General features: G+C 44.9%; 1 protein-coding gene across 1 annotated transcript; it reads left to right on the forward strand.

Moving 5' to 3' along the window:
- Positions 1–1,282: 1,282 nt before the first annotated feature.
- Positions 1,283–2,626, forward strand: fam110d (family with sequence similarity 110 member D; the record flags this gene model as incomplete). Its single annotated transcript, XM_083898658.1, has 1 exon — positions 1,283–2,626. One exon carries the CDS (start codon positions 1,283–1,285, stop codon positions 2,624–2,626), a length of 1,344 nt encoding a protein of 447 aa, XP_083754784.1.
- Positions 2,627–21,856: the final 19,230 nt, after the last annotated feature.

A 21,856-nucleotide genomic window follows, 5' to 3' on the forward strand; every position in this document is an offset into this window, starting at 1 on the left:
TGATCCACTGCTGCCATCATCACTGACTGTGTTATTTTGTGACGTTGGTGACTAAAATACTTTTGTTTGGATTTACCTCAGTGACACAAACTTACCAAACATGGCAGCAGTAGACCAGCAGCTCCTGTGTCCCTGCGAGCCAAAAATGCAGATTTTCACTTTGGGCTTTGGTGTGGGAGAGTGAACGGTGTACAGACTTCAATTTCCAGTTGGAAAAAGGCTGCGGCAGTCATGTTTTAAAAATTTGCAGACTGGAATTTGCAGAATAGGAGGGTGACTAAATATTTCAAAAAACCTAACTTATGAAAGCAACTCTTTGACTCAGTAGTTGAACTCCTTTAGTTTACTCATTGACTTTGACAGGAGTGGCAGCTACATGTTTAAAATCATAAATGTATGTTCATATATGTACAGTGTGAGGTCAAGGGTCATAAAGCACGTTTACATGTCAGCTCTATATTGCTGCCCACGGCAGATGTTCAACTCACTCCAAGCACAATCCAAGCTCAGCTTTATGGAACATGTTTATTTTTGTCGTCCAACTAAAACCCACTTCTTCTGTCTCTTGTTTCTCCCAGGAGTCTGCTCAGGTGAGGACACAATCTGCATCTACTCCCCTCTCCGTCCATCAACACGCCAAGTACCTTGCTGCCGGACACCCACAGGTCACCTCAACCATGACGGGCGCCAAACAATAAAAAAGTCTTGACCCGGTGTCCCCTCAGAAGGCCGGCACAGAGCAAATATTTGAGACCTTATATCTAATTTCTCCACAGCAGCTGTCACTGCAAAGATCAACAGTGAAGGGTGTTGTTGGGAGATAAAAAGAGAGGGAAGAAAAAGGCGGGGGAGTAAAAAGTAACCCTTTCAAAGTGAATGCTCTGTGCTATTTCTGCCACGCTGCGGGCAGAGAGCGTCTCGTTTGGGAGTGCTTAGAGAAAGCACTTCCCTTTGCCTCTGCCTTCCAAAAGCCTGAGTAAATACTGGACAGAGATATGAATTTGTCTGGGCTCGAAAAACAATGAGACTGACTGCATGCTATCTATAGAAAACATTACAACAGACTTGGACTCTGTGGTCTCCTGCACTCTTACTCATCTGTTACTCTCCAAGGATTGTTCAACGAAGAGTTGTGAGGACTGGGATGAGAGCTGTCAGACTTTTCTTCCTCTCCAAACGCCACCACGAGTAATCTTCTTCGGGCCGACAGCAGCTGTATTGCTGAGTCACTACGGGGCTCCAGTTTCCAGTTTGGATGTCTTTCCCAGCTTGGTGAGCCAACATGAAGCCTCTTACACCTATTGGATCGCCGTCTCCTCTGAGGCTCCTCAACAAGGGTCCGGATTACCTGCGCAGGCAGATTGACGGCGGATGTCATGGTCGCTCCGTCAGCGCGGTGGAGAGGCTGGAGGCGGACAAAGCTAAATATGTAAAGACCCAACAGGTCATCAACACTAAGCAGGAGGCGGTCCTGGTGCCTTGCGCCACGCCGCCACCGCAGCCACGGCGAGGCATCGTCAATGCGGGGAGCACGACGCCTCATCTTTCCCCTCGCCGCTCATCCAACACTCCCTTCTCTACGCTCTCTGGCTCCTTCACTTCACGAGATGAAAACGAGAACGACGACTCCAGGAAGGAGAACAGGCGGACGTCTCTCGACACTGATGTGCACAACAGAAGTAACGTGAAGCATGGATTACCTGCGAGCCCCAGGACTCCTGGAGTCAACATCTTCGTTGCGCCACATAGTGCTCCTGTTCTCAGAAGAAGCACAGGCAAACGCATGCTGAGGCCGGACTCCCTCGTCATCTACCGGCAAAAGAAAGAGTGCAAAAGCCCCAGTGGCAGTGCAGTGGGTGACAACAACAACATGGACTTAAAGGGGTACAGCTTCGTCCGGCGCCTGTTTCAGGGCTCCATGAGGGAGAAGAGCAGTGGAGGTGAAAGCAGGATTCAGAAAATGGTGATCAGTGAAGAAAAGTTGCGGGATGGAGACTCCCGCATGTCGTGGACCAATGACAAAGACCCGATGGATGGCGCACCAGGAAGCAGGAGGTCGAGTAAAACTGACCAAGAACGCAGTCCGGGTTCAATCCCCAGTCCTGGATTTAGCTGCACCCTTGAATGGACTAAAAACGGATTTACAAATAGTTCCAGCGATGAGGTCAACAACGGCGTGATCAACGGGAACCACGTTGACGAGAATGACCCGTGGAGGCGGGCGTCACCGCCGCCGGTGCCCAGGCGGAAGTTTGGGGCGCTGCATCGCTCCAAGTCGGACCTGTATCTGCGCTGCTCTGTGGCCATATCAGAGCAGGAACATTTCTTTGACTTCTGCGGCCTGGATGTGGACATGATCGAGCGTCTGGGTCGGCAGAATTTCCTCTCTGGAGCCAGCTCCATAGACACGCTCTCGCTGGCCCTCCGCAGTGTTGGCGGTGACGGTTGCGGTGGGTCGGAGCCCAGCGAGTTCTCCCGTCGCTCGGGAGATGGCCTGTTTCAGGACGAGCTCGCTGAGCAGCTCCCGACCGGCGTGTCGATCATAGAGAGGAACGCTCGTGTCATAAAGTGGCTTTACGGTTGTAAGAACGCTGTTAAAGAAGGACCCAAAGAGTCGACGGTTTAGTGTAAGGTCAAGGAACAATGTGCCATGGAGTGCTGAGAATCTGCAAGTGTTATTGTCTTTCCAAAGTCATCTGGTTTTTCCCCAAAGATTCATCCTTCCTTGCTGAGGAGCAGGGAGTAGGAGCCACATAATTTCACTTTTGATCTCCACAAATAACATTCAAAATGGGCTGTGATTAGCAGCTGCACTGCAACACAGACAGGGGAAGAAAAGTCGGCTTTGTTGCTATTTTTGAAGCGGCTGAGCTTTGCTGGGCAAAGCTGTTGTGAGGGTTTTCCCTTTAAAGTCCCTGTAAAGCACTAAAACAATGTGCTTATTAAATGCCTTATTAACCATTCATCGTCTTAACCTCTTACAGAAAGACAGAATTGAGCCATGGACTTGTTAGCACATTTAGAAACTCTTCAAGCACACAACACCGCTCCCGCAGCTAGCAGCTAAATCACAAAAACACACACTGTCCGTAAGACTGTGTTAGCGTCATGCTAACAACTAGCTTGTGCTTCCAACTAAACTTCACTTCAAACCAGCAGCAGAAGAAAATAAGTCACATTTAAAACGCTGCTCTTTCTTGCTAGCATACTTTCTTTTAGCCATATTTAGCCTCCAGCGGTGGTTCCAGTGCCAAATCCATACTTCACTTTGTTTCCTCTTAGTTTTCTAATGTGTATAATGTGTTATAATAAAATCAAAATTATAATTTTACAGGGACTTTAAATGTCACGTTGTCAGCGATGGTGGTCGTAGTTTCAGCTGCTAATGTCTGCACTCAGGGTTTAGAATTCTATGGCACATAAGTTTGCGACTCCAAAGAAACTGTTCAAGGACAGCGACTGGTGACTTATCTTGTGTCAAATTGATATAAATATTGTATTTATAAAATCCTGTGGAAGTATCGTGTGGGAAGAGACTGAACTTAACTGGCAAGTGGAACCATTTTTTATCCCCCTGTATTTGTACGCGCTTATGTGTTTGGACGTTGCCATCCTCTCCGTTTGTCTGCTACATTCACACAACTACGTTTTTATTTTTAAAAATACCGACCAACTCCATTTTAGTTTGAAGACAAATAATTGTGCTTCAGTCTGGACGAGCTAAAAGACGCCTTTCAACTAAAAGCTGCTTATTATAAGTCACGTTAAATCACGCTAGTTTCTGCGAGATCCCAAATCGGTGAGAAAATCAATTCTAAAGTTTGTGTTTGCGTCAGATTTGGACTCCTCGTGCACACACAGTGTGCGTGAATGTTTTTTGATTATTTTTGTTAAATGAAGCTGAAATACTCGTCTGTAAGCAGATTATTTGTCGTCTTAAAAGAATTTAAAAAACGTAGTAGTTTGGATGCACCATGAATGACTCATTTAAAATGGAAAACCACGAAGTGTTGTGTGAGTGTGAAGTGAACCATGAGTACCTCAGTCGGATCTGTCCCAGTTTAGTTCATGTGTGTGTGTGTTGACCTTTTTTCTTTTTTTTAAAAACTCAACTTAAACGCAGGCGTTGGAACAAACATGCGAGAGGCGCCCCCTGTGGGGCTGTTTATGCACTGAACTGGACACGGAGAGCGAAAATGAAAGAGATAAATGATTCTGTAAACACTGAGCTGGATTCAAAAAAGGAGCATCTGTTTCAAGGAGGCCATGTCTGGACAGTGCATTTCCCTCATTTTCATCTCATTGAATGCCCGTCGATGCCCACTCTGTACACACACTTACATACAGTGTCCAATAATATAATGACTTGTGACATGGTTATTGATTAACACAGATAGTTGCTCTCAGCTGTGAAAGTGATAAACGATTGAAGAGCGAGAGCAACACTGGAAAGTAAATACTGGAAGTATTTAAAGGTCCAATATGCAATACTTGAGCGCCATACAAACCAAAAATATTACATATTACGTTGGACAGGCTTTTTTATTCGACGAGAAACTAAAGTGTGTAGTTTGTCTCCCACACCAGATTCCATTGGAAGCTCTCAGGGACACAGGAGCTGCTCCTCTACTGTGGCCTCATTTGTTAAGTTTATATCACATGGGTAAACCTGAATGATGTATTTCAAAAGCCGAAGTAAAAAAATAAGACATTTAAACTTAGTGATGGGAGACAGCAGTGGATTAACAACTCCTGTGTGTCTGTAATGTTAAAAAAAACTGAGAAATGACACGTTTTTCAATGGAGTTTGGTGCAGGAAGTGAGTGGATTGTACAGACACTCAAACAATTCAATTTCCTGTAAATAAACACCTGTCTGATGGTAAGAAAAGTGTCAGACATGTTCCTAAGATATTATAAACTCAAGATATCGTAGATTTTGATAGGTCTACAAACCAAAAATATTCCAATTTAGTGTCAAAGAGGAGTACAAGTGCAGAATGTCAGTGATATATATATATGTACATATACATATAGGTCATATTTCTTTCCTGACACAGTACATGGCATCACGTTGTATATTGGACCTGTAAATCTCATAAAAATGAAAAAGTCAAATATTGACTTTCCAAAGTGTTCAGATGACGAGTGATCGATGTTTTTAAGGTTGTTACTCTGAACATCTGGCCGTTTACAGATGTTTAAAAGCTCCGTCCGTCCATCTGACTCCACTCAGGTATAACTGATAACTCCCTCTCTCTTCATCCATCACTGATCCTCACTCTATCTCTGCCAAAGGTCACGCCCATCGCTCGGGCAGTGAAATATGAACTGCTGCGGTATGTGGAGGTCAGACTGAGATTATTACTGAAGCCAAGGGCACGCTATATTTGTGGAAGTCATACATTTACACACACACACACACAGAATATATCTGCATTTATGACGAGCATGGCACATCCTTGAAACTCCTCCTTAAACTGGACTCTTTTAGATTTTTATTTTTTTAATCTCCCCGTTAAAAACCACTTGGTTGCATGTTTACAACGTGAATCTCTTTCTTCTTCTTGTTGTTTTTTTTGTTGTCATTTCATATATATTTACATTTATAAGAGATTTTGATTTTATTCCAAAGATATAAAGTGTGTATGACGTCACACAGCAAATAAAAAAACACATGAAGAAATGATTGTGAAGCTCTCTCGTTTTTGCCCTTTTATGCATTAAAGAATTAGAAATGTGATCGTTTTATGGGATATTTTGTGTTTTTATGCCAATAACCAGCATAAAACACCTAACAAAAGGCACACCTAATATAATCCACATCATTCTAAGTCTATGATGTCTTAAGAACATATTTGCCATGTTTTTTTGACTGGAAACTAAAGATTGTACCGCTCTCTCCCACACCAAACCCCATTGAGAAAATCAGCTATTTTAGCTATCAGGGACACAGGAGCTGCTTCTCTTCTGCTTCTGCATTTGTTAAGTTTGTGTCACTGGGGTAAAACTAAATGATGTATTACAAATGCCGAAAGTCAGAAAATTTTCATTGACTGGTAGAAGCAGTAGTCGATCAACAACTCCTGTGTGTCACAATGTAGAGAGGATTCTGTACAGGGCGTGAGAGAGGTTTGAAAAACTTCACTTACCAGTCAGAAAAGAGTGTTTTTCAAAATATTCAGACTTGGTCTGATGTAAGAAATCACTTGCGTTTTGTCTACTTTCAATGAACAAACACTTTTATTTTAAAATGAAGTGAAAAATCTCTCCAGTGCTGACAAAGCTCTCCTGGGTTTGTTTTCCCTCGCTCTGACACACCTGATTCAAATAAACAAGTCGTTATCAGGCGTCTGCAGAGCTTTCTGTTGACGATGACGAGCCGATCATTTGAATCAGGTGTTAAAACTGTGTGAACTTACAAACTTATATACACCATCACATGGGCTCTTTGTTGTCCCACATCACAGCTGCTTTTTCAGCTGTTTAGAGCAAAACAAAGGTGTTAAAACAAACTATTTTGAGCATTTTCCTCTTTAAAGGACACAGACGTCTGATATAATAATTTCCTTTGCTGTGAATATTTCTTTACATAGACGACTAGTTTTCTACATAACAATATAGAGATTTCTTTCTTTCTTTCTTTCTTTCTTTCTTTCTTTCTTTCTTTCTTTCTTTCTTTCTTTCTTTCTTTCACTGGCACACTTCCCTTTCCCTGTCTCTGTGAAGGCAGAGGGAAAACAATGGTCCTGCTGTGTGTGTGTGTGTGTGTGTGTGTGTGTGTGTGTGTGTGTGTGTGTGTGTTTGTGTGCGTGTGCGTGCGTGCGTGTGTGTGTGTGTGTGTGCGTGTGCGTGTGTGTGTGTGTGTGCGTGTGTGTGTGCGTGTGTGTGTGTGTGTGTGCGTGAGTGTGTGTGTGTGTGTGACCCCTGCTGTGACATCCTGTTTTGGGTTCACAGGACCAAGGGCTTTTAAACATATGGTCGTGTTTTGGGTCCAGAGCTTTTTTTTCTTCTTCTTCCTCCTCTTCCTCCTCGTCTGCGTGGAAATAAACAGACAACAGCTGTTAAAGGAGAACTTTATTAGCACAAAATCTGACAAAGTCAGGGCTGGGGCGGGTCGTCAGTGCTGAGGCAGCAAAGTTTTCACAGGGGAAAAAAAGTACCTTTGAAATGTAGGGTGATAAAGTATCTGCCAGGCTTTGAAGTCTGATGCTGATGTGGTTTTTCACCCATGGGGGTCTGAAGACCTCCTGTTTAATACTTTTCTGACCCACTTATGGATATTTAGGGTTTTTTGACGTCAAGAACTGACACTTTTATGTCAATAACCAGCATAAAACACTTCACAAAAGGCACACCTAATATAATCCACAAGTCTATGATGTCTTTAGAACATATTTGCCACGTTTTTTTGACTGGAAACTAAAGATTGTAAACCACTCACTCTCCCACACCAAACCCCATAGAGAAAATCAGCGATTTGACCACACAGTGACACAGGAGCTGCTGCTCTTCTGCTGCTGCGTTTGTTAAGTTTGTGTCACTGGGGTAAAACTAAATGATGTATTACAAATGCCGAAGTCATAAAATAACACATTTTAATTGACTGGTAGAAGCAGGTGTAGATCAACTCCTGTGAGTCACATGTGTGTCACAATGTAAAAAAACGAAAACATTTTCAATGGAATTTGGTGCAGGGATTTAATCGATTACACGGTGACTCAAACAACTTAATTTTCCTGTAAATTAAAGTCAAGAATCTCAGTTTCAGTATCACATACAGCCACAGAACATTCAAATGCATGTACATTTATTTAATTACTTTAAATAAACCACTGAAATGCAGGCAAAATAAAAGGTTGCGGTTGTGACGTGTGGTCTCGTCGCCTGTCTTAGAGGAAATTTAGGTCTTTATGAAAGTCATCTATGTTTTAAAAAAAAAACAATTCTCACTGTGAGAGAAACTGTTCCTCGCCTGCACCAAACCCCATTGAGAAAATCTTAATTTTTAGCTCATGCAAACAACTGAAGCACTGGTCCACTGTGAATGTGAATGAATGATTTCACACACAGAATTCACACACACAGAGTTCAAAACACATTTGAACTTTGTGATGGAGGCAGCTGTGGATCAACGACTCCTGTGTTGCTGTGACGTAAAAATTACTGTTTTCTCTAGGGGGTTTGGTGCAGGAGAGATTACAATTACGGATTACAAAAGACAAAAAAAAAAGTTACATACTGTAGCTTTAAAAAAAATTAATTTCATTTTTTTCTGTTTTTTTGTCCCTCAGTGATAATAATTCTGAGTCAGTGAGAGCAGAGGCTAGTAAAGTGTGTCAAATGTGACCCAGTTCTTCTGCATCAGCAGCTGCAGGCGGACGTACATCGATCTATGACGCTGCTGAACGTCAGAGAAGATTGGGCTCATATCGAACTGCAGTGATGGACTCATAGTGTTATAAGAATCAATACAAAATAAGCCAAAAGTTCCCCTTCCAAATCAGTGAACTGTGACACTGACGTTGGCAGGAGGTGGTGGAAGATCTGCTTTGGTGCTCGTCCACCTCTGTAACCAAATGTCGGTCATGGGTGACCTCTGCTCCTCAGGAGGTCTGGGAGACGAGCTGAGCTCTATTCCCTCTTCAAATAACCATGTGACGTCAGGAAAAGCAGAGCAACCAGAGCTCGGGTTTAATCCCGACTGGAAACTTTCAGGAAGAGAAGAGTGCAATGTGTTTGTCCTCTCAGCGAGGAGAAAGGTCAGCTGACCTTCAGTGTGGGAAGAGGTCAGCTGACCACAGCTGGACGCAAGAAGAACTTTAAAGGTGCCATATGTAAGAATGTGACGGTTACCTACTACATTCAAATTCAAAATACCAAGGTCTTTTAGGTTTCGTTTTCTGACGTAACTGGCAACCCGTGGTTGCTCGGCAGCTGAGACTCTACTGACTGCAATGATTGGCAGACGGCGGTAGGTGGCGCCACATGCCAAAACATGATTTCAAAACATAAACATGATTTGCAGTCTGCAAAATATTTTTTTTAATGCAAATATTTTGTCTGTACTGTTGTTGTTGGTGAGTTCAGTTTGTTATATGAACATTATTCCTGAGTCTCTGTGAAATATTAGGAGGATTTTATGGTCAGTTGCTTTAGATTTATTACATAATGCACCTTTAACTTTAACAGTTATTCTTCAGGGACTCAATTATTATCAATTATTACCAAAAAACAACCAAAAAAACTACAAACTACAATGATTGACAGGTAAAATATTACAAAAAACAACAAAAACTACAAACTACAACGGCTGACTAATTTCTTCTGCGACACATATTTCAAGTGTTCACTTTTTTACACTCTGGTGAAATGCATTCTGGGATACATATGGCTTCCCCAATTGCACACAAGTCACCACCCGATGCATACTTGGTGAAATGGGCGAAGCGAGAACCCAGAGTGGAACAGCTCCGAGCTCCAGAGTCATGATTTGCTTTGCAAGTCCATTCCTTCTTCAGCAGATGTTGTTTCCTCTAAACGAGGAGTAAATAATCTATAACAGAAAAACCACCGAGGCAAATCAAGAATATACGGTTGGCCACATGACTGCAGTTGATGATGATGATGATGATGATGATGATGATGCTGCTGAGAAAATACCACATTTTATTTGCTTCCACGTGTACAAGTTTCCTTCCTTCTGTCCTATTTTTTGAGGAATCAGTGTGGAACGTGGTTGAAAGAAATGACATTATTTCATGAAAGATCACATATATTACATATAACATAGTGAGTCCAAAGTTGCTGCCACAGGAGACACACTCTGATTACCACCCTGACTATGGGTCTGTGTGTGTTTAAAAACATGGGAAAAATCTTGTCATTTCAATATAAGTTTGCATTTTTGTGATGTTTTCTTCTCTGTGGGAGTATTTAAAAAACAACCCCAAACACATCTATTCTCAGTCGTGTGTGGGAACTTGAACACATCAGGTCGACAGCTGGCCACGGCGTCTCCTCCTCCTCCTCCATGAAAACACTCGTCTACGTCTCTCTTACCTCACACAGTCTGAACTCCCCGGTACAGTTCCTTTTATTGGTCACTTTATTGCTCATTGCCTCGCTTTCACTTTCAGTTCTCGGGTGTTTGTGGAAGCGTCTCCGGGGACCATATGTCCACAATCTGTCTCAGGGGGTGGAGCCAATGACAGACACAGAGCGCTTTTGATGTCTTTTACTTAGTCACTGAAGATTGTTTGAAGGTGGAAAACGTCCAAATGTCAAATGATCTGAATCCATGAACGCATTAAACAAACTTTAGCTCGTTACACGTCACGTCTTAAAGCTGCAGTATGAAACTGCTGATCCTCGCGAACAGAAACGATGTAACGCTATTGGTTTGCTGCGTTCCTTCAAGTGAAAACAGGAAAACTATCAGACCTGATAGGGTCTGAGGGAGCGTTTGTGTGTGTACAGCAGCAGAACAGGGGCGGGGCAGAGATTAGAAGTGTTGTTTTTTGAGCTACAGAATTTTTCGTTTAAAATGGGCATATTTCATTCAGGAAGTAGGAATACCTACTTGAATAACCACCAGGGGGCAACTCCACTGGTTTCAAAATGAAGTGGAAGTCTATGGGAAAGTTATCACAAGTTCTTCAATAGAACCCAATGTCTGTTTAATTAATTATTTCCCTTTTAGGTGAAATAAACAATAAAATACTGTGAGTGGACATCAGTGTGATTGACAGCTGCTATTGTCCAATGGGAGCCAAGGTTGCAAAACCTGAACATGGAGGCTTTGGGATGCTATATATTTGGCTTCTAATGGGTGACATCATGGTTCCCACTTGGTTTTGACATAAACAAATCACTTCCTGTGTGCAGCTCGGGGGAATTTGTCGCCAGGCGACGCAGGATCGAAGATCTACTCTCTCTACTCTACAAGTACACAGAACCAAGGTCATAGACAGTTGTTTGTGTACATTTAAAAGTTACATGCTACAGCTTGTGTAAAAACACCATTCAGGCTTCCGTAGAAACATGTCTGATCAAGATGGTCGCCTCTGTAAAGCAATGCCCTCGACATAATAAAAGGTCTACACATGAAACCTACCATAATTGTTTTATTTTGAAAGTGATGATACACTTATAGACACATACTTGCGGTTCATGTCACACACTGGACCTTTAAAGGCTTTTAACTAAATGGGATTTTTTTTTGATAATGATCAGTTTAGAGTTTCGTCAGATTTCTCTTGAAACATCAAAACATCAGACGTCCAGTGACATAATTACTAGTTGTTACAAACCAGTGTAATACCTGACTGACAGGCGTCCTCACGTCCATCAGGTGAACGTCCTCTGTGAGTTCTGAAGGCTGCCATTGGCCGAGTCCTCAGGGGAGGTCCTGCCCAACATGGCGCCATGGATACGGAGGCCCTCCGTCGCCCTGACGGCCAACCAGACTGGGCTTAAATTAGGAAAAGGCCCAACCCCAAAGCTGTGGTGGAGACGTGGGTGAAGTCAAACGCTCTCTGGTCTGCTTTGATGCTGCTGGAGAGAGAGAGACAGAGATACACTACCGTTCAAAAGTTAGGGCTCACTTAGAAATGTCCTTATTTTTTCAATGAATATAACGTTAAATGAATCAGAAATACATTCTATACATTGTTAATGTGGTAAAAACGTCTGTTTTTTAATGTGAATATGTGTATAGAGGCCCATTTCCAGTGTTCTAATGGTACATTGTATTTGCTAATGGCGTTAGAAGGCTATTGGATGATTAGAAAACCCTTGTGCAATGATGTTAGCACAGCTGACAGTTTTGCTGGTTCTTTGACGAAAGCAAAATTTTGAATAAAAATGATGATTTCTAATCTTGTCAATGTCTTAACTATATTGTCTATTAATTTTGCAACTCTTTTGATGAATAAAGGTAACAAAAATAAACTTGCACTTTTATATTTATTTTCTCCAACTTTGTGCTCATTTTTGAGGGGGTTAACATGAATAAAAAACTTTGATCACTTTTTGTGTACAAGTCACACATAGTTGTTCCAATTTGGACCAAACTTGGTACAGTTGTTGCTCTCATGATTACAAACACATTTCTAATGTACTTCCATTAGCTCCACCCACCCAGAAGTCTAGGAAGGAACTAGTCCTAGAACGTTTGAGCTAGCCCTGCCAAACTTAGTATATATGTTCTAAACCAGTTAATGATTAAAAGTTAGCAAAGGATTTTAACACTTAACAAAGTTGACCTTAAAATTGCACTTTTACATTTATTTTCTCCAAATTTGCTCTCATTTTTGAGGGGGTTAACATGAATAAAAACTCTTGAAATTTGGCATGGATGTGGGGTAGGCAAAAAATTAAATAGTGGCATAGGGCACTAACCCGTGTCTAGCCCCAGGGCTCAACAGCGCCCCCAGAAGTCGGGTTAGGGTCAGACAAAAATAGTCTGAGCAGGACGCAATTTGGTGAGTGTGTTAGGCTTAGTCCAAATTTTCTTGAGGAATTTTTGGGGAATTTTTGAAATGCTAACATTTTTTTTTATTTCTTGTGTCTAAGTCACACATAGTTGTTACAATTTGAACCAAACTTGGTGCAGTTGTTGCTCTCATGATTCCAAACACATTTCTAAAAAAATTGTAAAGGTGACCCCAAACTTTTGAATAATAATAAATGACAGGAAACCACAGACAGTTTGTCCACAAGGGGGAAAATGACATGTGGTACATAATGGAGGCAATAATGTAGCAAAAAAAAGTTAATTTCACGATGCTCCCTTTTAACTTTCTTGAAAATAAACCACTGTCACATTACAACATAAAGACAACCATTTGACAAAATCTGTGTGTGTGATATTCAGGGAAATGTGCTCTTCGAAGCTTTTCAGGAGAACTTCATGTCAGAATAAAGTCACAGGGTAACAGTGTTGATTCTAAGTGACGGCTAAGAAAGAAAACAACCCATCAACATGTTAAAAAACGTGAGCCAATGTAAAGTCTAATGGAGCCTGTTTCCTCTGATTACATTCTTCAATCCATCAGCAGCAGATCACATGACCCACGGCCAGGTCCCTGAGAGAGTGAGAACAGTAGCTCGGCGAGGAATGTCGCTCCACACACACATCAACAATGTTTGACTTGTCAAAAGACAGCTTCTGTCTTATGATTTCGGCCGAAGTTGTCCTGAAATCTGACACATGTGCTGTCAGTGTGCTGCTGTCGTCCGTCCAGGTGTCTAATTGGATAATCAGAGTGTCAATCACACACAGGTGCGCTGAGTTCTCCACCTGTGTGCTGACACACTGACCACAGAGCTTATGCTGCGTTCCAGAACGCAGATCCTACCTCCAACTACAAAAAGTGCACTGGAATGCATGTCGAAGTGTGACCTCCTACTAGCGAAGTCGGGGCTGATCGAACTACACCGACTTCACCAAAATGAAGTTGGAGAATAATGGAGGTTTTTCATGTTATGGCGTGAAATGATGTTGTCGTTATCTGTCGTTATCTGTTAGAATGAGGATATGTAGGGCTACGGTAAAAGTATACTCATGGCGTTACATATCGGTATGTATCGCTTTTACATATAGGGCTCATAGGGCTGTAATTGTTATGATTGGTGGCGTGGACCCGAAAGCAGACGATGACGACAGGTTATTTCAAACAATACTTTTATTACAAAAGGGGGGGGTAACACAAAACGACTTCCCAAACGGGAAAGTGATAGTGGATAGTGCGAAGAGTGGAAAAGAATAAAGTCTTTGCAGCGGCTGCGAGGGGAGCTGACTCAGGGCGCAGGGAGAGTCCAGCTTGAGGAAGTCTTAACTCACAACGTGGCTTGGAGATTGCAGGGGAGAAGGAAACCAGAGAAGCCAGGAGAAGACGACCGGCAGGAGACGTGACGACCTGGAGCGGAGACGGAGTGGTGAGTATCTTTTCAAGGTAAGTATAGCGAGCGAGCAATGGCATGACTTTACCCATGAAAGTACGAGAACAATTCCTCCACCGGTTTCAGGAGGGAGACGTGGAAGGTCGGGTGGATCTTTAAGGACCTGGGGAGTCTCAGGCGGGCGGCGGAGGCGTTGACCATCCTCTCCACGACAAATGGACCAATGAACCGGGGCGCCAACTTCCGGGACTTGACCTGTAAGGGGAGGTCTTTAGATGAAAGCCATACCTTCTGGCCGGGTCTGTAGTCGGGAGCCGGGGCGCGGTGGCGATTGGCCTGTCTCTGGCTTCGGTTGGAAGATCGTTGGAGAGAAGACCGGACCTGTCTCCAAACAGCATGGCACCGTCGGAGGTAAGTCTGGACGGACGGGACGGCCACCTCTTCTTCCTGGAAGTCGAAGAGCGGCGGTTGATAGCCCAGAGTAGCCATGAAGGGGGAGACGCCCGTGGAAGCAGAGACCAGGGAGTTATGGGCGTATTCCACCCACAGCAGCATGGAGCTCCAGGAGGCGGGGTGACGGGCAGCGACACAGCGGAGGGCACTTTCCATGCTTTGGTTAGCACGTTCAGTTTGGCCGTTGGACTGTGGATGGTACCCTGAAGTGAGGCTGGAGGATGCTCCGATCGCCGAGCAGAATGCCTTCCAGACCTGGGAGGTGAATTGGGGACCCCTGTCGGAAACGATGTCCAGTGGGAATCCGTGGAGCCGGAAGACGTGTTCGACCAAGAGTTCCCCCGTCTCGATGGCCGTAGGAAGCTTGGGGAGTGGCACATAGTGTACAGACTTCGAAAACCGGTCCACCACCGTCAGGACCGTGGTGTTGAGGCGAGACGGCGGTAGACCGGTCACGAAGTCCACTGCTATGTGGGACCAGGGGCGACGAGGAATGGAGAGTGGCTGGAGAAGACCTGCAGGAGGATGGTTAGAGGTCTTACCCCGGGCGCAGACGGGACAGGCACGGATGAACTCGGTCGTGTCCTGGATCATGGAGGGCCACCAAAACCGCTGACGGAGGAATTGGAGGGTGCGGTTGTTGCCGGGGTGACAGGTGAGCTTGGAGTTGTGTGCCCACTGTAGGACCTCCGAGCGAGCCGCACCGGGCACGAAGAGTCGATTGGCCGGACCGTTCCCCGGGTCCGGTTCCTCCCGTTGGGCCCGCCGAACCCTCTCCTCCACTGGCCAGGAAGCAGCCCCCACGATACAGGAAGGAGACATAATGGGCTCAGGGGATAGAGAAGGTGGATCAGGTGAGAATATTCTAGACAGTGCATCAGGTTTAACGTTCCGGGACCCAGGTCGAAAAGTAAGGGTAAACGAGAATCGCCCCAGAAACAGGGCCCAACGTGCCTGCCTAGAATTTAGGCGTTTAGCGTCGCTTAGGTAGGCTAAATTCTTATGATCGGTCCAGATAATGAAAGGAAGGGACGCACCTTCGAGCCAGTGTCTCCACTCTTGTAGGGCCAGAATGACCGCCAATAGCTCCCTGTTGCCCACGTCATAGTTGGCTTCAGCAGGGGATAGGCGACGACTGAAGAAGGCGCATGGGTGAAGCTTCTGGTCGGTAGTGGAGCGTTGTGAGAGGACAGCTCCAACTCCAGTGTTGGAGGCGTCGACCTCGACGACGAACTGTAGAGAGGGGTCAGAGTGTGAAAGGATAGGTGCGGAAGCAAATCGTACCTTGAGTTCTTGGAAGGCTGCATCGGCTAGGCAGGACCAGAGGAAGGGTTGCCGGGGGGAGGTGAGTTGGGTGAGAGGGTTAGCCACCTTGCTATAGTCTCTCACGAAACGACGGTAGAAGTTGGCGAACCCCAGGAACCGTTGTAACTGTTTGCGTTTGGAAGGTGTGGGCCAGTCCCTCACCGCGCTGATCTTGGCTGGGTCCGGTGATAATTTTCCTCGGTCGACTATGAACCCCAGGAAGGGCACCGAGGAAGCGTGGAAGGTGCATTTTTCCGCTTTGGAATAGAGTTTGTTCTCCAGCAGTCTTTGCAGCACCATGCGAACATGCTGGACGTGTTCCTCCTCGGATTCGGAAAATATGAGAATATCGTCCAAATACACGAAGAGAAATTTGTCCAGCATGTCACGCAGAACGTCATTAACTAGGTGCTGAAAGACTGCTGGAGCATTAGTTAGACCAAAGGGCATGACCATATACTCAAAATGTCCGACAGGGGTGTTGAAGGCCGTCTTCCATTCGTCCCCCTCCTTTATACGAACCAAGTGATATGCGTTGCGTAGGTCGAGTTTGGTGAAGATTCTAGCCTTACAAAGCGGGCTGAATGCGGCGTCCATGAGTGGTAGGGCAAACTTATTATGTACGGTGATCTCGTTGAGACCCCGGTAGTCAATGCAAGGCCGCAGGGAGCCGTCCTTCTTCTCAACGAAGAAAAACCCCGCGCCGACAGGGGATGAAGAGGGGCGGATGAGACCAGCGGCCAGAGACTGGTTAATGTAATCCTCCATGCAGGTACGTTCGGTCTGGGAAAGATTGTAGAGGCGTCGAGATGGTAGTGTAGCCCCCGGAAGGAGGTCGATGCCACAATCATAGGGACGATGATAAGGAAGGGAGAGAGCCAGGTCTTTAGAGAAGACCTCTCCGAGGTCGTGGTAGGTGGCAGGAACTGAGGAGAGATCCGGCGGCTGGGGACTCGGGACAGGAACCATCGACCGAGCCGGCAGGGCGGAACGGAGACAGCGAGAATGGCACAGTACGCTCCAACTGGATAGCTGCCCAGACGACCAGTCGAACCGCGGGTTGTGGAGCGACAACCAAGGCAGGCCCAGCACGACCGGAGACGATGAAGACGGGATCAGGAAGAGTTGGATCAGTTCGTGGTGATTACCAGATAACACCAAGGCAATGGGTTGGGTTCGGTGGGTAACTGTGGCCAGGATTCTGCCGTCGAGGTCGTGGATCTCTTTGGGTGCCTCGAGTGGTGTCGTCGGTATCCCGGCCTGGAGTGCAGTCTCTTGGTCGATGAAGGAGTCGTCGGCGCCGGAGTCCACCAGGCAGGAAAGTGGAAGGGACTGCTGGTCCCACTGGAGTTGCCCAGGGAGGATCACACGCTTCTGGGAGGCACAGGAAACGGCACCGCCCGCCAACACTCCTGCGTGCGTTGGCGGGCTTAGTCTTTTGGGCGAACTGGGCAGGTGGCTTCCTGCAAAGTCAGGGGGGGGGGGTAAGTCTGACAGCTCTGAGAGCGTAGGAGCGCAGCTTCGCGTCTGAGACACAAATAGACCATGGGACGCTGCCGCTGTTGCGGGCAGGTGCTATATATTATATTATAAAACCAATCAACGATTATTAGACTAAAACATTGAAATATGCTAATAATTCTGATATGTTCATACTCAAAACGACGGAGCAACCTTAGCTTAGCGTTTTTAAATGATATGCCATGTTTGTAGTAGAGCTGTGAAAAGCAAACTGTTGCTTGCAAAGTTTGCATTCCACTTTTTTACCGTCATCTACTTTTGAAAAATGCTGCCACACTGATGATGTCTTTGACATGGATGTGACAGCAAGACTGACTGTAGCCTCAAATGAAAAGCTCAAAATTCACATCTAACGACAACGCTATTCTGTCTGTCGCTCATGAGCCACGGAGCGACAACAACCCACGGGCTGGACTAAACCAAAATAGTGGAAAACAAGGGGGGTGTTCTCTGAAGACAGGCTGTTACCTGTGAAACACGGGTGCTCTAAAACACCCCTATTAGCACTTGGTACTTTCCTCCTAATGAAATTCACCATAAAAAAAAAATTAGTCGACCAATCACGATTTTGGTCGAGCCAGAGCGTATCAACCAATTAGTCGACCAGTCGACTTTGACTTTACAGCCATAACGGCTCACTTGTGTATTATAATAATAATAATAATAATGCATTATAATTGGAGGCGCCTTTCATGACACTCAAGGTCACCTTACAACAACAAAATAATAATAATAACAAGAATAACAACGGGTAGAGAGTTAGAGGGAGTAGGCCTGTTTAAAAAGGTGGGTTTTCAGATGGGATTTGAAGATGAGAATGAGACAATGTTCCTGATGCCGGGGGGAGGGAGTTCCAGAGACGGGGGGCCTCCATGGTGGTCAGACGGACGGGAGGCGCAATGAGGCTGATAGATGAGCCAGATCTGAGTGTCCGGGAAGGGGTGTTGTGATGTGAAGGAGGTCAGAGAGGTATGGGGGAGAGAGGTATTGGATGGCCTTGAAGGTGTGAAGCAGAATTTTGAAATCGATGCGGAATTTAACCGGAAGCCAGTGGAGCTGTTGAAGAACAGGTGTGATGTGATTGATAGATGGGATCCTAGTGATGATCCGGGCAGCAGAGTTCTGAACCAATTGGAGTTTATGAATGGACTTGTGGGGAAGACCAATGAGAAGGGAGTTACAATAGTCAAGGCGGGATTTGACCAGGGAGTGGACCAGGATAGCAGTAGAGTTGGGAGTAAGGGATGGGCGGAGACGGTTGATATTGCGTAGATGGTAATCGGCTGACCGAGTGGTGTTATTGATGTGGGTCTGGAATGAGAGAGTGCTGTCAAGGACGACACCCAGACTCAACCTGTAGGGAGGGGGAAACAGAGGAGTTATCGATGGGGATGGGGATGGTGAAACTTGGAGTGTTGGTGAGAGTGGATTTGGAAACTATGAGGAGAACCTCGGTTTTGTCACTGTTGAGTTTCAGGAAATTGGAAGAGAACCAGGTTTGATTTCTTGTAGACAGTTACAGAGGGAGGAGGGTGGGAAGGTGGAGGTGGGTTTGGAAGAAAGGTAGAGCTGGGTGTCGTCCGCATAACAGTGGAAGTGGATATTGAATTTACGGAAGATCTGACCAAGGGGGAGGAGATAGATTATGAACAGGATGGGGCCAAGTACAGAGCCTTGGGGAACACCAGAGGAGAGGGGAAATGGTTGGGATGTGAAGGTTTTCAACTGGATGAACTGAGTGCAGCCAGAGAGATAAAATTTAAACCACTCCAGGGGTGTGTCGGAGATGCCAATAGATGCAAGTCTGTCGAGGAGGGTGGTGTGGGAGATTGTGTCAAAGGCCGCACTCAGATCAAGGAGAATAAGGATGGATAATAGTCCGGAGTCAGCTGCCAACTGTAGGTCATTAGTAATTTTGAGGAGGGCTGTTTCTGTGGAATCCAGACTTGAACTGTTTGTACAGGTTATTGTTATGGAGATGTGCATGTATCTGTGAAGCCACTGCTTTTTCCAGAATCTTGGAGATAAATGGTACGGCAATGGTTACAGCGCACACGTTGAAAAGATTCCAGCGGTACCATTTTTATCACTCTACGACCAAGTATTACGGATCCAGCCCCCAAATAAGAGCAAAACAACTGACTTTCAAGAAATACAAGCAGAAATGTTGTCTTACCTTTGCTGTTTATGAAAACAAGTTATTTCCACCAGAACAAAACCACTTCTAATGAAGAACTACACTTTCCAGCATGCTTTGGGAACAAATACCGGTCGATCATTACAGAGCGACATTAGAACGTTCTGATTAGAGAAGGGCGAATGTCCGCACAAATGCGTCATATGAATTTATGTCCTTTTGACTTGATAATGAAGTGATTGGTACCGGGGTCTGATTTTACCGGTTTTGAGGTTTAAAACGAGCTGTCAATCACCCTAATTGACCAAGGTAAGCCAGAGCTATGGTGCTGCGTAACTGAAGACGCTGCAGAGTCACAGAGTTGTTATAACGCACCTCACAGGGAGCATCGATTTACAGCGAGTTATCATACTTTAAGTTCTAATAAGTTCTTTTTAGATCTGTAGTGACATATAAATAAAATTAAATGGGTTTTTAATAATTTTGTACCTAAGAAAACTGAAATGGCACAGATGGTGCCAAACTGTGCCAAAAGAGAGAACGCCGAGACATCTCTTTACTAAAACATCTGTAATTTCACTCTGCTTCAGTTCAGCAGCATCAGAATTTGCACAGCTCATGTCCACATGTTGTTACATGACCTCCATGTGTGGTTACGCTCCTACTGCATATTTTAAAGGTGATATTTGCTTTAAAATGCAATATTCTTTTAGGCGAGAGAGAAAAAATTCTAGTTATGCTGTACATTCACTCTGACACAGTGGCATCTACAGTGAAACTTCACTTGTGAATCTCACAAGTGCTATCTGTATTTTGATACCAAGATAATCCACATAGAGCTTGTAACTGCAGAGATTTACTCTATTTAGTGTGGGCATGTCATCTTCGAGCAGGGACTCCAAAAAGAGGGTCAGGGAATAAGTGGTTAAACTCCATGAAGACGACATGGTTCTGACTCCTGAAAAGGACCTAAAGAGGTTACAAACACACACACTATATCTGTGGCCAACAATCGCTCCTGACAGTCTCCATCAACGTCTTATCAAGTGACATCGTCTCAGACTGTGACACCACGGAGTCCAGAGTCGGGAAGAGATGGAGTGAAGGAAAAACTCCAGGGAGAAAGAGCAAAGAGAGGGAACGCAGGAATGTCTGCAGGGCAGAGTGGAGGTGAGCGAGAGCAGAGACGGAGGAGGAGGAGGAGGCCTTAATGACATGTCGCTGACAAGGTGGATGTCGGGTATGCACAGTTCCCGCAGGAGCCAAAGAGAAAGGCTCATACAGCTGGGAACAGTCGTGTGAATATGATGTTCATCAAATACATGGTGAGAACCAGGAGCAGAGGAATCTTGAATCTCCAGCTGTGCTTCAATGCACAATTTCCGACTTCAGTTATGTCACAGATTTATAATCTGTGTGTCGTTTGGGGTTTGAGGGTTTGTTCCTAATGGTAGTTGTACTGTACATATCTTACGTATACCCCCGCCTACCAAGAAGTTCAAACTATACTGTACCAAACGGAACCATCTTGTCATTGAAACACAACAAAACTGACAGAAACATGAGTTTCTGGGTCGTAAAAGTCTGTCAAATGGCAAGAACGACTGACGCTGACTGTGTTAGCATCTCTTACAACCTCAGAAAATACCGGGCTGCTCATTCCATGTTCAGAGAAGACTCAATTTTTGCATTAACTCTTAAAAAGTTACAGGAATGTTTGTAACTGAGCATATCAGGGCCTTGATTGAAAAATCAACAGGATTTGAATGTTGCTGAAGCTGAAAATGTTGAAATCCCTTCATGACCTTTCAGATACGTTTTGTACTGAAAGGTTTACTTTACATTTTTTGGATGCCTTCTCAGAGTCGTACCAGAGTCGGCTGGTTCTCACAATGAGTGAGTGTGTGTGTGTGTGTGTTTAGGCTTAAAGGTTGTAGCTGCAGGTCGGCAGCAAAAAATAAAAGCCAAAGAACAACAATCCTGAGCAGCTGCAGCAACAGAAACCCGAGCCTGACAGAGACACTAGGCCGAACCAGGCTGAAGAATCGATTTGCATTCCCACAGCCACCGATTCACCGACGCGAAGCTATCACTCACGCTAACACCTTTGCTGTCCGTGTGACCACAACAAAACTTTGGTCCAGTTCACAACGACCTGACGTGATTGATGAAGAACTGCAACCCTCGGTCATATCGTCGCCTTAAAAATAACCGAGCAAACTGTAATTGCGGAGTCACAAACGTCTCAGCTGTGCGGTCACATTTTCTATATGTCATGAATGGAAAATGCCGAGCTCATTCTTCTACTTCTACTGGCTCAACCCTCATCAATCATCTCAGGAACGCATTGACCTCCATTGTTGTGGAAATAATGGATAGACGAATCGAGTAAAACCACACAATCTTATCGACATCTTGTCGAGGGGACAAATCCTTTAAGCCCCGAGGTCTTGTGACAATGTCAATGACTGTTGTGTTTACAGCAGACCGAGCTACATTTGGACGAAACGATCAGATTTCAGCAGAGATGGAAATG

The sequence above is a fragment of the Microchirus variegatus genome, assembly GCF_963457635.1.
Source record: "Microchirus variegatus genome assembly, chromosome: 1".
In the NCBI taxonomy this organism is placed as follows: Eukaryota; Metazoa; Chordata; class Actinopteri; order Pleuronectiformes; family Soleidae; genus Microchirus; species Microchirus variegatus.